The sequence below is a fragment of the Borostomias antarcticus genome (assembly GCF_949987555.1).
Source record: "Borostomias antarcticus genome assembly, chromosome: 15".
Taxonomy (NCBI): domain Eukaryota; kingdom Metazoa; phylum Chordata; class Actinopteri; order Stomiiformes; family Stomiidae; genus Borostomias; species Borostomias antarcticus.
Genome location: NC_140248.1, coordinates 10629694 through 10645378, shown reverse-complemented (window position 1 = coordinate 10645378; position 15685 = coordinate 10629694). Strand labels below are relative to the sequence as shown.

At 43.6% G+C, this 15685-nt stretch overlaps 1 protein-coding gene across 1 annotated transcript; it reads left to right on the top strand.

Annotated features, from left to right (window-relative positions):
• The first annotated feature begins 576 nt into the window (after positions 1 to 576).
• Positions 577 to 15182, top strand: stag2a (STAG2 cohesin complex component a). Its single transcript, XM_084449891.1, has 34 exons — positions 577 to 721; positions 2267 to 2398; positions 2584 to 2662; positions 3970 to 4128; positions 4238 to 4334; positions 4442 to 4518; positions 4745 to 4949; positions 5050 to 5201; positions 5304 to 5377; positions 6200 to 6323; positions 6507 to 6605; positions 6872 to 6951; positions 7298 to 7405; positions 7522 to 7630; positions 7738 to 7855; positions 7946 to 8049; positions 8164 to 8256; positions 8380 to 8469; positions 8588 to 8791; positions 8883 to 8953; positions 9076 to 9163; positions 9266 to 9346; positions 9452 to 9544; positions 9768 to 9942; positions 10340 to 10479; positions 10583 to 10684; positions 10801 to 10949; positions 11082 to 11210; positions 11302 to 11510; positions 12403 to 12628; positions 12848 to 12958; positions 13053 to 13179; positions 13281 to 13358; positions 13573 to 15182. Exons 2-34 carry the CDS (start codon positions 2355 to 2357, stop codon positions 13594 to 13596), a joined length of 3819 nt encoding a protein of 1272 aa, XP_084306017.1. The 5' UTR covers positions 577 to 721; positions 2267 to 2354; the 3' UTR covers positions 13597 to 15182.
• The last annotated feature ends 503 nt before the right edge of the window (positions 15183 to 15685 follow it).

The following is a 15685-nucleotide window of genomic DNA, read 5'->3' as shown; positions in this document are numbered from 1 at the left end:
TGAATGAAATGTCTAATGCCAAGCTTCTGAAATTGTAACCGTTTTGATTTAAGATTAGGTTCTCTTTCATTCCATGCTGGTCAATTCACTGAAAATATATATAATTATTTCGACTTTATCTTTGACTATAGTAATTTAGATGTGTCAGAATATCTGCAAAATATCCAAGTAGGTCTAACCTACAGTCCAGGTAAGGGTAATATGTTTTCTGAAATCCATGTTCTGGAGGATATCAGATACCTCTATTTATCCTACATATGAGGTTCTGTCATGATGTAATAGAAACAGAATGATCATCCAAAATAAATCTAAAATATAATCGTTTTAATACTAAAATTTCAGCTAAATTCAAATTTACTCAAATGATCATGGTAAACATAGCCCTAGCTAGATGTCATTAGATACATGTACTCAAAAATGCTATGTTAATCCTCCACATGTAGCCTATCAATAAATGTACTGTAAAATATTACCGACAGGTGGTGCACGTGCTACACAAATCTAGCTAGCTAGCTTCGAAACAACAAACTGAGCCATGCTAGCAGAGTAGCTGTACAAGTCTACGGAATCAGAAGTCCCAAACCACCAACATTATTTATATGAGTAATAAATAGTCACGGTGTTGTATTTACAAAGTAGAAGACGTTACAGCGTTACAACTTTGCAACATCTGGATTATTTTGATTAATGGTTTTAGCAAGGGTTTGATTCAAACAGCGAGGTAAGTTGTAAAATGGCGGATAAGATTCTGTGAATCTGTCGTTGTATGTTGGTATAATGTTGAGCCAAAGAGTTATATTCAGCCCCGTGAAGGAACGGTGATATTCCAGCTGAGTGTGGGCATTAAAAGAAGTGAGTGTCGTGCAAGTTAGCGAGCTAGCACTCAGCCCGCTAGCACTCAGCCAGCTAGCACTCACTCCGCTAGCACTCAGCCCGCTAGCCCTCAGCCCGCTAGCACTCAGCCCGCTAACCCTCAGCCCGCTAGCACTCAGCTAGCACTCAGCCCGCTAGCACTCAGCCCGCTAGCACTCAGCCCGCTAGCACTCAGCCCGCTAGCACTCAGCCCGCTAGCACTCAGCCCGCTAGCACTCAGCCCGCTAGCACTCAGCCCGCTAGCACTCAGCTAGCACTCAGCCCGCTAGCACTCAGCTAGCACTCAGCCCGCTAGCACTCAGCTAGCACTCAGCCCGCTAGCACTCAGCCCGCTAGCACTCAGCTAGCACTCAGCCCGCTAGCACTCAGCCATCGCCAATAGCTGAACCGACGTTTCACCTGGCTCGCTAGCCAGTTAGCTCGTCAGCACCCTAGTCATTCACGCAAAGTGATATTATTGCCAACTAGCTAGCTAATAAACTAATCAGTAATGCTATATAGCTAGAACTTCATACAGTTTTAGAAAACCTACGTCTGAAAAAGTGTTTTTAACCAACCGCATTAGCTAAATGTAGCAAGCCAGCCAGCTGTCAAACATGGAGGACGTCAAACATTGTTTACACGGAAGAGCAAAAAGAGATGCTAGTTGGCTAACGTGAGCTAGCTGATCCATATGAACCCTCAACATGCTGTGATAACATTGAGCTCTATTATAGCATAAGTCATTTACATTTGTTGTTATTTATTGTTTGTAGCAAGGGCTTATCTAGATGTCACTCCCAACTACAGAAGGTTGACGTTAACTGTTAGCTTAGCAAATGAACTAGCTAGCTGGTAGCTAGCTACCTACGCTCGCCACACTTGTAAGCCAACCTTACATTCGCCGACATCAACCAATGAACAAAGATGGAGTATTTTAAGAACGTCTGTAGCTTGCCTTACATGGAGTAGGCCTCAAAATGGAGGGAAATGCATTTTTGAAGGCTTGCTAGTCTTGTGTCGCACTAATCGAGACGACAGATGTAGTTAGCTACATTTTTTTCATGCATGTAACCATTGAACTATATTCTAGCAATTCCACGATCTAGCTGAAGCTGTTTTGTATTATAGCTGTGACTGATAAGCATGTCAAATACTAACGTTAGGCTACTGTGACCTATGTGACCTGAAAACATGGGACCCAGCAGAACAACACCATTTAGTGTGACATGGCCTGAATGATGCTGCACTCTGCCCTTTGGTTATAATCACAGAGGTTACATAGGTGCCTGCATCAAAGGACCACATACAACTACATTTGTTATATTCAGTCTATATTTACTGTGGTGGAGAAAACCTAGCCAATAATGTTGCCATAAATGAACCAGATCTCCACTGTGTTCTTGTGTTCAAGGTTGAACTGACGAGACCACTATACCGCTCAGTCTTGGAGAGAGGAAGTCCATACTTATTTGCGTGGGTCCAAAAAAAATGTTAAAGAAATGATAGCAGCACAAGAGTTGCACTCAGATTTTCAGTTTCCTCCGTGAGTATTGTGTCTCATTCATTCCAAGTATCCAATTATCAATTTGTGCTTGGTTGGGAATAGGATTTGATTTGTAAAGTACAGGAAAAGTATACCTGTGAAGATTGAATTTGACAGATGTGTCCTGTTTCTTAAGGACCCACACAGTGTGAACAGTTGAAATACCTCTCTTTTGCTCTGAACAGGGAGGCTGATACACAGTTGTCCTCTGACACAGACCTTGAGGACCCTGATGGCAAGAATGCAAAGACTGGGAAAGGGAAGGTGAGTCTTGATCTGTGAAGATAGTTCCTTGACTTCATTATCAAATTGTGTGGCCAAAATGTTTTGGCACAGTCTATTCTTACATGCCTGCTATTCTTACGGCACACTATCCACAGCCTCACAATCAAGGCAGCCGTGAGAACAGACGCGCCTGCTATTCTTACGCCGCTGCATCTTGTTTTGGGAATTTCTACTTTCAAAACCTAACCAATCCTAATGCTAACCTTAACCATAACCCTATCCATAACCCAAATATCAGTTATTTATGGCTAAAATAAAGGTCTCTCTTGAAAAATAGATTCTCAATGGGACTTTTTCCTGGTTAAATAAAGGCTAAAAAAAAAAAATGCTTGAAATCGGCACTTCCGGCTGCCAAATGTTTCATGGTCAGGTTCCATGTGAAGCTATTGTGACTGTTAAACCTTTTACAAACTAGACATTCCTATTAACCAGGCTAAACAATATTAAATGGATGGTTGTTGACAATATTAAATGGATGGTTAATGGATTCTGGTTGCGTTGTATAGGCCTATTATAGGTGTTAGGTGCACATGACCAGTTTAAGGCTCTGTTCACACTAGACTTTTTTTTTGTTGTTGGAAAAAGCGCTGCCTTCGGCGCCTTTTCAGCACTTTCTGTGCGAGTGTTCTGTAACCTTAACAACGGGAATCATAGCCTACATTATAGCCAATTTTGACTCAACCATTATCAAAATAATTCTTAACTCAACTAAATTAGTAATATTATATGGGGCCTAAATTAATAGCCATCAGCTAAAATTATGTCAAATGAATTAGTACTAGCATTTGCTTTCGCGTTTGAGGGGGAGGAGGAGGGTGTACCTGACCAGCCAAGGCGCCGTTTGTGGGTAGCCTACGACAGCAGCACGGGGCATATCACAACTTCTTATAAATGTATCGTTTGTGACTCATGTCATATAACTCTGTGTAGTGTGAAACTGCAATTACAAGTGGCTCAACCGGTAGGCTAGCGTACTTTATCCATCTTGAAGTCTTTTGGGGGCACTGGTAAATCAATTAGGGACGGTACACTCATACCAATTCTCCTTGTCCTGATTGGTCAGCTGTCAGAAAGGCACTTGACATCACACAGTGCTTTTCTGAAAAGTTAAACAAAATTCAACTCAAAAGTCAAAAGGCGGTGGCAGCTGCGCTTTTTAAAAAGACGTCCGCCTTTTGCCTTTTCCCATAAGGTTGCATGTAAAAAAAAAAAGCTGGTCATTAAAAAAAAAAGAAGTCTAGTGTGAAAGTGCTAATGCTAACATTGTACTCTTACTTTTACAATAGGCTGGCAAGAAGGGGAAGAAAGCCCCCGGGGACAAGGCCAAAGGTGGGGCAGGGGCGAAAGGGGCTGGCATTGGTCGAGTGAACGGCCACCATCAGGAGAATGGGATGGAGAATATGACTCTGTTTGAGGTGGTGAAGATGGGGAAGAGTGCCACACAGGTTGGTGTACACTGAGGTTGTGTACAATTAGGTTGTGACTAAAACGGAATGTCCACATCTCTCACTTCATATCGTCAAGTAAAAAGTGATATCGGTTTCCTTTTTCTAGTCTGTTATTGATGACTGGATTGAGTCGTACAAGCAGGACAGGGACATTGCTCTCCTGGACTTGATCAACTTCTTCATTCAGTGCTCTGGTTGTAAAGGTAGGTACCCATTGTGGCTCCTGGCAGCAGGTGTCAAATAGTTTGATATCCATCACTTTTTAATGATTAAACCGAGATGTGACTGTATGGTGCTCATTTTTCTTCAGGTGCTGTCAGCGCAGAGATGTTTAGAAACATGCAGAACTCCGAGATCATCAGAAAAATGACAGAGGAGTTTGACGAAGTACTGTTTGCATTAAGATCTGATTGTGTGTGCCTCTGTGAATGTAAAAGTTGATGCATGCAGACCTGGCAATACTAGATTTTTTCTAGTATATATCTAGTGTATACTACGAGATACATTTTGATGCTGCAAGGCAATGAGCAAACCCTAAAAACGTAATTTCTAGAATAGAAGGACATGTCCCTAAAACACAGTCTGTTTCTCAAAACCTCCTATCCGTATATAGGACAGTGGTGACTACCCATTAACCATGGCAGGGCCACAGTGGAAGAAGTTCAAGTCAAGCTTCTGTGATTTCATCGGGGTCCTGGTGCGGCAGTGTCAGTACAGCATCATCTACGATGAATACATGATGGACACGGTCATCTCGCTGCTTACTGGCCTGTCGGACTCCCAGGTCCGGGCCTTCAGACACACCAGCACGCTAGCAGGTCAGTGCCGAGAGTGCACACAGCCCTGGGGGTTTGAAAGATGCTACTGTTTAAACTTGATTGCATATTCTCTGGATATGGAATTGTATCTGTTTTGTAGCCATGAAGCTGATGACTGCCTTAGTGAACGTGGCTCTCAACCTCAGCATCAACATGGACAACACACAGAGGCAGTACGAGGCGGAGAGGAACAAGGTCATAGGAAAGAGAGCCAATGATAGGCTGGAGCTCTTGTTACAGAAGCGAAAAGAGGTGAGTGGGCACCCATGGTGGCCTCCTCCACCCTGACACAATTAACCACTCAACAGTTTATAACAAGCCACTCGTTCTAATGTGTGCCTCTGTTCTTTCAAGCTTCAAGAAAATCAAGATGAGATTGAAAACATGATGAATGCCATATTCAAAGGAGTGTTTGTTCACAGATATCGGTAAGTATCTTTCGAGCAAATATTTAACAAAATCTCAGCTATGGTGATTTTCTATGATTTAAGTGGTCTAAGAAGAAAGCTTTCACTAGATGTCATAGGGTTCCCTTTTCTGTGTGGACACCAATCTCTGGTGCTGACTGCAGAGCTTGAGCACAGAGTGCATGATGCTGAACTCTCACTCCAAACCAATATCTCTAATAACTTTGGAGCTTTGTAGCTCTTGGGCGCCCTCTTGTGCTTGACAAAACAGTGACATAGCAAAGGCAATACATGTCATGGCACACCATGTGACTTTGATACCTAACCTGGGGCTTCGTTCCGAATCGCATACTACCCTACTATATAGTATGCCAAAACAGGATGTAGTATGTCCCAATACATTGTATGCCACATGTAGTATGGCAAAAAATACCAGGATGTCCTACTACATCTGGTCCTATTTTGCAGTATGCAAGCCAGCAGGCTTTTCTGGCTATTCTGACCCACAATCCTGTGCGCAGCAGAAATGTGCATCACATGTGCGAGTCGTGACAGCTGTAGACGAATGTCGCGTTATGGACAGCGACGGATGTGGGCAAATTTCAAGGCGCAATGTTATGACAAGGTAGTATGTCCCAATTGGATGTCTACTGCTTGCAAAGTACGTACTTTCTAAGGGCAGCTGTATAGTTGTAAGTATGCGATTCGGAACGCAGCCTGGGACTTGAGTAGGCTTTTTATATCCCTTCAACCTTGGTGACATGAAGTTTTGATCACTGTAAAATGATGTCAGATACTTGCTTCGATGCACGCATTTGTAACACAAACATCTTTGTTTATCAGTGACGCCATCGCTGAAATCCGGGCTATTTGCATAGAGGAGATTGGAGTATGGATGAAGATGTATAGCGATGCATTTCTCAATGACAGTTATTTGAAGTATGTTGGGTGGACCATGCATGACAAGGTGAGTACTGATACAGTATGATCATTCTCATTTATTGTCTTATCGCCAAGCTTACTATCAGTTTTATCTAAAAATGAAAACAACAAGCCTGCAGCAATATCCATTATGTCAGTACTGGTTATCATGATGAAGCTATGTTGAGCACTGGGATAAAGAGTTTGAGGGCTGTCTTTCTGGTGGCAGCAAGGTGAGGTGCGACTTAAGTGTCTGACGGCGCTCCAAGGCCTATACTACAACCGCGAGCTCAACACCCGACTGGAGCTCTTCACCAGCCGCTTCAAGGTCAGTCAGCAGCTCCTCTAGCTCTCTGACTCAGCGGTCGGGGTGGTACTCTCATTGGCCAGGTTTCCCGAACGCGTTAAGAAGCACTTAACTCCAAAGTACTTATTAACTCCCATGCAAAGTTGGGAGTTAAGAAGTTTGGGAGTTAAGGAGTACTTTGGAGTTAAGTGCTTCTTAACTCGTTTGGGAAACCCCGCCATTGGCTATTCAAATGTTAACTCTACGGTCATTAGCTGTCCAGATGTTAACTTTACTCTCACTGACAGGACCGTATTGTGTCCATGACTCTGGATAAAGAGTATGACGTTGCAGTTCAAGCCATAAAACTGCTGACTCTGGTTTTGCAGTAAGTAGTCTTTTGTTTGAAAACCGCCAGCATTCCACTTGATCAAAGTCTCACTGTGTCATGCTGGGACTTTCAGTATTCAGAGGTCTTTAAATCCCTTGCTTTAATCATCTCTTTTCAGTAGTTTATGATAATTTGATGTAAAACTTATCACCTTTTCTAAAATTGGTCAAAAGGAGTTTTTAATACAAGTTCATATTTGATGTAGAATGTATCACCTTTTTGATGTCGATGATTTGATGTAAAAAGTGTTAGTTTCTAAAATTGGCACAAAAAAGTAGTGTTTAATGCTGTCCTTTCATGTTCGGCTTGTCCCACTGAGAATGTGTGTTATTTTCCTCTACAGTAGCAGCGACGAGGTCCTCACAGCAGAGGACTGTGAGAGTGTGTACCATCTGGTCTACTCTGCCCATCGGCCCGTGGCCGTGGCAGCTGGAGAGTTCCTCTATAAGAAGTGAGTCTTCAATGAATTACTCTTGTGTTCAAGTAGTAGGAGGAACCCCTTTTTAGAAAGAAAAACGTGTTCATTGCAAATGATAATTATTGATCTGAGTGTTGTCCTGCTTGCAGGCTCTTCAGCCATCGAGGACCAGAGGAGGAGGGGATGCCCCGGAGGGGCAGGCAGAGCCTCAACGGCAACCTCATTAAGACCACCGTCTTCTTCTTCCTGGAGAGTGAGGTATGTCCTCAAAGCTAGACTCCACACCCCCTATGTCGATCGTCTCTACAGGGGACTAGTTGAAAGTGTGTGAGTTTGATGTGATGTGGGCGTCTTGTGTTTTTCAGCTCCACGAGCACGGGGCCTACCTGGTGGACAGCCTGTGGGAGTGTGCTGCAGAGCTGCTCAAAGACTGGGAGAGCATGATCAGCCTGCTTCTGGATGAGCCCATGCCGGGGGAGGAGGGTAAGGACGGTGTTCCAGTCAACTGATCACTCCTCCTCTTACTCAAACAATCATGTCCTGAAGCTTCTCTCTGTTCCGGTCCTTGTCCAGCCCTGACCGACCGCCAGGAGACAGCTCTGATAGAGATCATGCTCTGTGCCGTCCGCCAGGCCTGCGAGTGTCACCCGCCTGTGGGCAGAGGAACAGGGAAGAGGGTGAGTACTTGGCTCTCTCCCGTGTTCTGTCCAGCAGCTCTAGCACAGTGATATCTGATGGTCAGATCTCTAAGCTTATCTGACATTATTGGCTCTCTTGAATAATTCCCAAAGGTCCTGTCCGCAAAGGAGAAGAAAACACAGCTGGATGACCGGACGAGAATCACTGAGATTTTCGCTGTGGCTTTGCCTTTGTTGTTGGCTAAGGTATGTTATCCGGAGATGTTGCGTTAACTGGCTCTACCCCTGAGACTGCTCACCAAATGACACACCACTCTGCTCTTGCTTATTCTTACTCGTCCTCTTATGTTCTTCCTCTTCTCCTCACAGTACTCAGTTGATGCAGAAAAGGTGACCAATTTACTCGTACTACCACAATTCTTCGACCTTGACATCTACACCACCGGTCGATTAGAAAAGGTAAAAAAAAAAAAAACGCTTTGGACTCATTCATGCAAAAGGACCTTGGGTTCATTTTATAAATACAATTTTACTTTAACTACATCGACCTGTCTTCTCTCTCCTCCTGTGTGTGAAGCACTTGGAGTCTCTGCTGCGCCAGATACGAGACGTGGTGGAGAAGCACACCGAGACTGATGTTCTAGAGGCCTGCTCTACGACCTACCATTCCCTCTGCAACGAGGAGTTCACCATCTTCAACAGGGTGGACATTGCCCGCTCACAGCTACTGGACGAGCTGGTGGACAAGTTCAACAGGCTACTGGAGGACTTCCTGCAGGAGGTGGGCTGAGGGGTCGACTGATACTCTCTGTTCACTCTCTGTCGAACGTGCAGATTGAGACCCCCAGGATTTCAAATATTCCTTCTTGCAGGGAGAGGAGCCAGATGAAGATGATGCCTACCAGGTCCTGTCCACACTGAAGAGGATCACTGCTTTCCACAAGTAAGGCCACAAACATGATTGCCACTGTATGATGGGTCACTGTTTATGTCATGATTTACCCATGTGGGTCCTTTCCCCTCTCTCTCTCTCTCTCTCACTCTCTCACTCTCTCTCCTCTGTAGTGCACACAACCTCTCTACATGGGACCTATTCACCAGCAACTATAAGCTACTAAACACGGGCCTTCAGAATGGGGATATGCCCGAGCAGGTGACCAAAGCCTTACCAACATACTACCAACATATCATGTAATACTCTCCCATTTCTTTTGTTTTGTGACTAATCTGGTACTATTTGTTTTTTCCCCCTCAGATTGTCATTCATGCAATGCAGTGCACACACTATGTCATCCTGTGGCACCTTGCCAAGGTTTCGGAAGGCAGTTCTGAAAAGGTATCGTCTTGTACCATCCGCATATGTGTGTATTGAGGCCTCTCTGAGGTCAACAGGTGAATCTCTACAGTAGGCGTATTCTGACCGTACTCTGTGCTCTTCCAGGGGGACATGGTGACCCTTAGGAAGCAGATGCGGGCGTTCTGCCTGATGTGCCAGCGCTACCTGACCAGTGTTAACACCACAGTCAAAGAGCAGGTGGGTTCTCCTTGTCAACAGGTCTCGCCCCTCTCCGTCTCTGCATCCGTTGCAGTCCTTACAGATGAATTCTTCATAATCTTCAATCTCGATATTGATAGCTTGTAGTAAACCACTCTAAAGGAAAGTGTAGATCCAAAGTGTTGTGTGTGGCAAAGGATCCGAGGTGTTGGTTTTTGGTTGCTCGCGGGATGATTGCTTAGGTGTTGCTGCTGTGTTTCAGGCCTTCACCATCCTGTGCGACGCACTGATGATCTTCAGCCACCAGATCGTGTCGTCGGGCCGGGAGCACCTGGAGCCCCTTGTCTACACGCCGGACTCCTCCCTGCAGGTGGAGCTGCTCAACTTCATCTTGGACCACGTCTTTATTGATCAGGACGACGACAACAACAGCACAGGTCAGAGCTGCAACCAGTCACGTCACAACATCGATAGTGGGCTGGCAGGCTGTGCTATTGTAGCCTGGCTTCGTCAGACCCAATTAGCAAAAATGCGAAGGGTCTGGGAACTCATAGTTGCTTTCCGATTCCTAAGGGGCGCTACCAACGGGCGTAGATCAAATGCCTCTGGACTCGGTTGGATAGATCTTCCTCTGTTCCTCTGTTCCGTCATCTTATTAAACCCGCCCCATATTAGATAAACGGTTGTGATTGGCACAAACAAATTTCTGTTCAAGCGGCTTCTGTTAGAACGGTTGGATATCCAGACTGATCTTGCCTGCTAGATCCTCCTGCTATTGCACACAAGAAAACACCTGAAGATTTTTATCATCTTTGTCTTTTGTGTGTCTATCAGATGGGCAGCAAGACGATGAGGCCAGTAAGATTGAGGCATTACACAAGAGGCGGAACTTGCTGGCAGCGTACTGCAAACTGATAATTTACAATGTGGTGGAGATAAACACTGGAGCAGATATATTCAAGCAGTATATGAGGGTAGGTCTCACTTCCTCTGAGCTTAATCTATGGATTCTTGTGAGGGAAACATTCCTGTTATCTTTTTCCTAATTGATTGTGTTTCTTTGTTTTTTCTTTGTAGTATTACAACGATTATGGCGACATCATCAAGGAAACCATGAGTAAAACAAGACAAATTGACAAAATCCAGTGTGCGAAGACACTTATCCTGAGTTTGCAGCAGGCAAGAAACTATTTGGTCCTGTAGCTATTAAAGCTTAGGCACAAGACTCCTGAAAATATATTTTCTTATTATTGAGTAAGTGATTGTGTTAAAGGTGCAACAATTTTATCTTTCAGCTTTTCAATGAGATGTTGTCAGACCTTGGATGCAACTTTGACCGCTCTTCATCATCCTTCTGCGGCATTAAAGAGCTGGCCCGACGTTTCTCCCTGACCTTCGGCCTGGATCAGATAAAGACCAGGGAGGCTATTGCCATGTTACACAAGTAAGCTTGGAGCAGATGATTGGAAGGGCCACTGCGGGGTAATCAAGGAGTAGTCAACAGTAGTATAATCATTGTAGGTCAAGAAGTCAACCCTCTCATTGCCAAACATGTCTCTCACTGTACTTGTTCTAGGGATGGCATCGAATTTGCCTTCAAGGAGCCAAGTCCCCAGGGAGAGGGAAACCCTCCTCTCAACCTTGCCTTTTTGGATATCCTGAGCGAGTTTTCCTCTAAACTGCTACGACAGGATAAGAAGACTGTGTAAGTAGAGGGCATGAAGCTAATGATGTGCGGGTCTGTGAGAGTTCAGCGGTGAAGAACTGGATAATAAATGTGAAGTTGCCCCTTACAGTCACCTGTACCTGGAGCGGTTCATGACCTTCCAGATGGCCCTGCAGAGAGAGGACTGCTGGCTGCCCCTCATCTCCTACAGGAACTCCCTGCAGGCCGGAGGCGACGACGACACCATGTCTGTCATCAGTGGCATCAGCAGCCGTGGCTCCACCATCAGGAGCAAGAAAGCCAAGCCAGCCAGCACTGGCAAGAGGAAACTCCCTGAAGGTGAGGGATTGATGAGTGGGTTAGATCAGCGGCCCCCGACCACCGGGCTGCTGACCAGCACCGGGCTGTGACCCATTCGCTACCGGCCTGCACGGAAAGGAGCAGGCGCGCACAAACTCACAAAACGATGGGACTTACAAGATTTCATAATAGCCACTCATCATTTCACTGCACAAACACCCACTTGCTTAGCCGTGGTGCTTACAGTAACGTAATCATTATGCCAAAATGACACCAAAAAGCATTAAACCACTGGTCAGCATACATCTGAATTTCCCCTTCTAAACGTCTCCTCACCACCTCCGTAGCTGCTCGCGTCCTCTCTCCCCGATTCCAAGTTCCCCTCGTCATATTCCTCTTCTTGTTCCTAGCAATCTTTCTCTTTTAATACATCCATGCTGGCAATGCTTTTGCTACCTGTGACTTCGGCTTGCAAAACTCCCACGTTTGCAAAAAACTTAGACGGGGAGCCAGCGTCACTGCGTGACCTGAGTGATTCACATCTGTCACGTCTCTGTCATGCATCCAAAATAGGCAAGTATGGGAAATAAAAGAATGACAGAACAGATGCATGAAATATTACTCACAATGTATTTTTATATTTTGATAATTACAAACGAGGTGCTGGAGCCAATCTAATAGGTCCCGTCCAAATCTCAGAGGTCCCGGATCTTGTTCCGGCACGACCCGGCACAAACTAAGCCCTGCACCCCCCCCCTCCCCGCCCAGACAGCCAGGCCGCGAAAACATTGTCATTATGAAACCGGTCCACGGAGCAAAAAAGGGTTGTGGACTGGGGAGCTGGATTAGATGGTACTTGATGATTTTTTTATTTGAATCGTTCAAGAGGTTTCTGAACACGTCCATCCGGTCCTGGTGTTTCCTTCCATAGCAGAGGAGAGCAGCTGTAGCAGCACCGACGCGGTGTGGATGAACCGTGAGCAGAACGTGCAGACGCCAGTGATGATGCCCTCGCCCCACCTGACCTCCACGGTGCTGAGAGACCCCAAGAAGATGAGGCCTGAGGAGAGCTACATGGGCGTGTACGCCATGACATCAGAGCAGCAGCAGCCTATGCCCTCCCCGCAGCAGCATCACCAGACCACCATGGACTACAAGTACTTAAGCTTGTCTACCCGGCATAAGCACCCATTAGTCTATTTCTCCACACCCTCATCCTTTTGAAAGGAACGTCTTTGCAATTTTACCATGGCGTAATTTTGCCTCCACGTGTTATTTTCATTTCCCTGTCCTCTCTCTGCATGTCTTTGGTGTAAAAGAGTAGGAGGTGAAGAGGAAAGTGTGAGCAACCGTATTCCATCTGTTTCTGTCCTCAGCACCCAGGTGACATGGATGCTGGCCCAGAGGCAGCAGGCTGAGGCCCGGCAGCAGCAGGAGCGCGCCAGCATGCAGTACGCCAAAATGAGGAGTCACATGCAGCATGCCATGTAAGACAGGACGCAGCAGCAGCAGGAGTTGCGCTCTAACCCTGTGTAGAGCCTTCCTCTAATGTGCTGCCCCTTGTGCTCCTTAACCTCCCAGACGCCGAGGCTCAGGACTAATGGAAGACGATGAAGAGCCAATAGTGGAGGACGTCATGATGTCATCAGAGGACCGCTTGGAAGACCTCAACGAGGGCATGGATTTTGACACTATGGATATTGATCTGGTAAACTAAGTTCATATACTTTGCAGTGTGTTTAGTCATGAGTGTTTTTAATCATATTACTTTTAAGGCAGTGCTTCTCTAACAGAACTCTTATTCTCCAGCCGCCATCTAAAAACCGCAGAGAGAGATCGGAACTGAAGCCAGACTACTTTGATCCATCTTCCATCATGGATGATTCGGTTGGTATTGGTTTAAAATTCATTGTTTATGGCTTCTGTCATAGTATGTAAATGGTTAAGCTGGAGTAAGACTGCTGGAGTAAGACTGTATGCTTGATGCTAATAATGTGGTTGTACTGTATATGAATGTATAGTTATGGACCTTACCAGTTTTATGCGTCTGTGTCCTGAATTCATTTTCTTATTCGAAAACACATATGCTCTCTTTCTCTAGGTCCTCAATGTTTCAATGTTCTAAACTGGTTTTGGTAGAACTTCGAGGAGGACGCCTACCGAAAACCTTTTGAAGATTAGAAGTATTCTCTGTAGAGAATTGTAAAAGATTTGACCATGGAACTACATGCTTGTGAGGTAGCAATGGATGCCCATTTGACATCATGTTTGAAGTTCTCCTTTACCTTTGTCAATCAGTAGAAAGGTTGTCTAATGTAAATACATACTGGCTGACATACTTTTACATTTTAAAATCTGGCATGGCATGTAGCCATATATAAAATCATATATACAGTAAGAGAAAATGTGAATTGTCTTCATATTGTTGGAAGGCCTTGCTGCAAATATGAATCACGGGGTTCTCAGAATTCTCTCTCTGTCATGGTATTTTTTAGAGGTTTATCTGTTCTGCTTTTGTAACTTATAGAAGACTTTGATTTATAGATATTTTGTAATGACAATCAGATGTAAATCAATACTTTATAATCATGTTATTACGCATAGAGAATACAGAAATTAATCTTTGTATTGGAATTTCTGGTGTGTTACATTGGATGTGGCCTGCAGTTTTTCTTTTTCCAGTGTTATAAGCGAGACCTCTTGGTAAATTGATCATGTCCAAATGCCAATTGACAGGCATAATTTCAATTCTGAATCACTTAACTTTTGATTTGAATGCTGTGTAGCTTTTGAAGAGTGGTACAGTACAAATGTTTGCTGAGGGTTTGCATAAAAGATAAAGGTCAGGATATTCACTGTTGTACCACTGCAATGTTTGTAAGAGAAACCTTGTTATACTGTAGAATGTTTCAAAAATGCAGCATTTTAGACTCTGGGTTAGCTATCACAGTATCATAATATATTATTATATATGTTAAATATATAATTATATATTATAGTTATAAAAATATATTGTGTAATATATATTGTGAATCGGTGCTCATTTTGTATTTAGTTAATTTGAATTCAAGCTTAGGAAAAGGTTCAATAGAATGTAAACTGGTTGAAATTATCCTCCTAACTAATGTGCAGATATGATTTAAGAATTTACATTTGAATTTTTATGGTTATGTTCTGTTTGTCTTTTCTAAGAATTCTTGTTTGAATAATGTTTCTTTACCTCTGTGTACATTATGTTGGTTTGCGGATTCCCAACAAGCTTTTCAAGAGGAATAAGTGATTGTGTAAAAAATATAGTTTTATACAGCCACAACAGCTTGAAGCCGATAAAATAGCATCCATTTTCAAAAACAGAAATGTTACATTAAAGTCTAAATACAGAACTACAAACCAGAGATAGATATTATAATATTTTCATGGTTTTGATTCAAATGTTGGTAGACACGAGAAAATTATAACACTCCATTAATGTTTGACTGAAATTTTCCGTAGGCTGCATACTGTCATTTATTTCATTTTCTTTTGTCATTGTGTTGAACTGCTGAAAGAGTGTGTGCATATGTCTATATGTGTATGTATACACACATACATATATTATATTATATATATATTCAAGTGTATATAAATTTGTGTTTTTTATTCTATTTACAAAGTGTCCACTGTACCATTAATGGTTTGTATTTATGTCTGGAGACAGTAACTTTTTGAACAAAATAAACCCCCTGCAATTGTGTGATGATTTAAAGTACATGTATCACAACAGCTGGTTTGTACAATTTGTTATCTTAGCAGCAACAGAGAGTGCAAACTCATTGGTGAACTATGAGTAATCTCTTAATCTTTTCAGTGGTTGATAGGCTACTGATCTCAACTGTGGAACAAACACGGCCAGTGTCTAAGGTACAGTATGTGTTTTTGGCGCAAGCGTGATCTGTGATAGGCTACTCTTGAGTTTGGCCTCTCAAGATGCATTGCGTACTTTGGGTGTTTGATTTGCCCTCTATGTCCTTTCATGATATTAGAATTCTCATAAAACTCCTGTTCTGGACCTGTTTGCCACAAATAATCAGAATTCCAGTCAATTTTTCTTGTCTAACACAAGGATTGGGAACCTGTGGCCCTGGGGTTGGCTACCACTCAAATTTAGAATTGGTAATACAATTTGCAATTAGTAGCCTATAAACACTGATATATATATATCATGCATTCCCTTT

Excerpts from the sequence above, each read along its gene's own strand:
- stag2a (XM_084449891.1), top strand. The coding sequence starts at position 2,355 with ATGATAGCAGCACAAGAGTTGCACTCAGATTTTCAGTTTCCTCC. Across the intron at positions 2,399-2,583 it reads TCAGATTTTCAGTTTCCTCC|GGAGGCTGATACACAGTTGT; the intron begins GTGAGTATTGTG and ends TGCTCTGAACAG. Across the intron at positions 8,470-8,587 it reads CCACCGGTCGATTAGAAAAG|CACTTGGAGTCTCTGCTGCG; the intron begins GTAAAAAAAAAA and ends CTGTGTGTGAAG.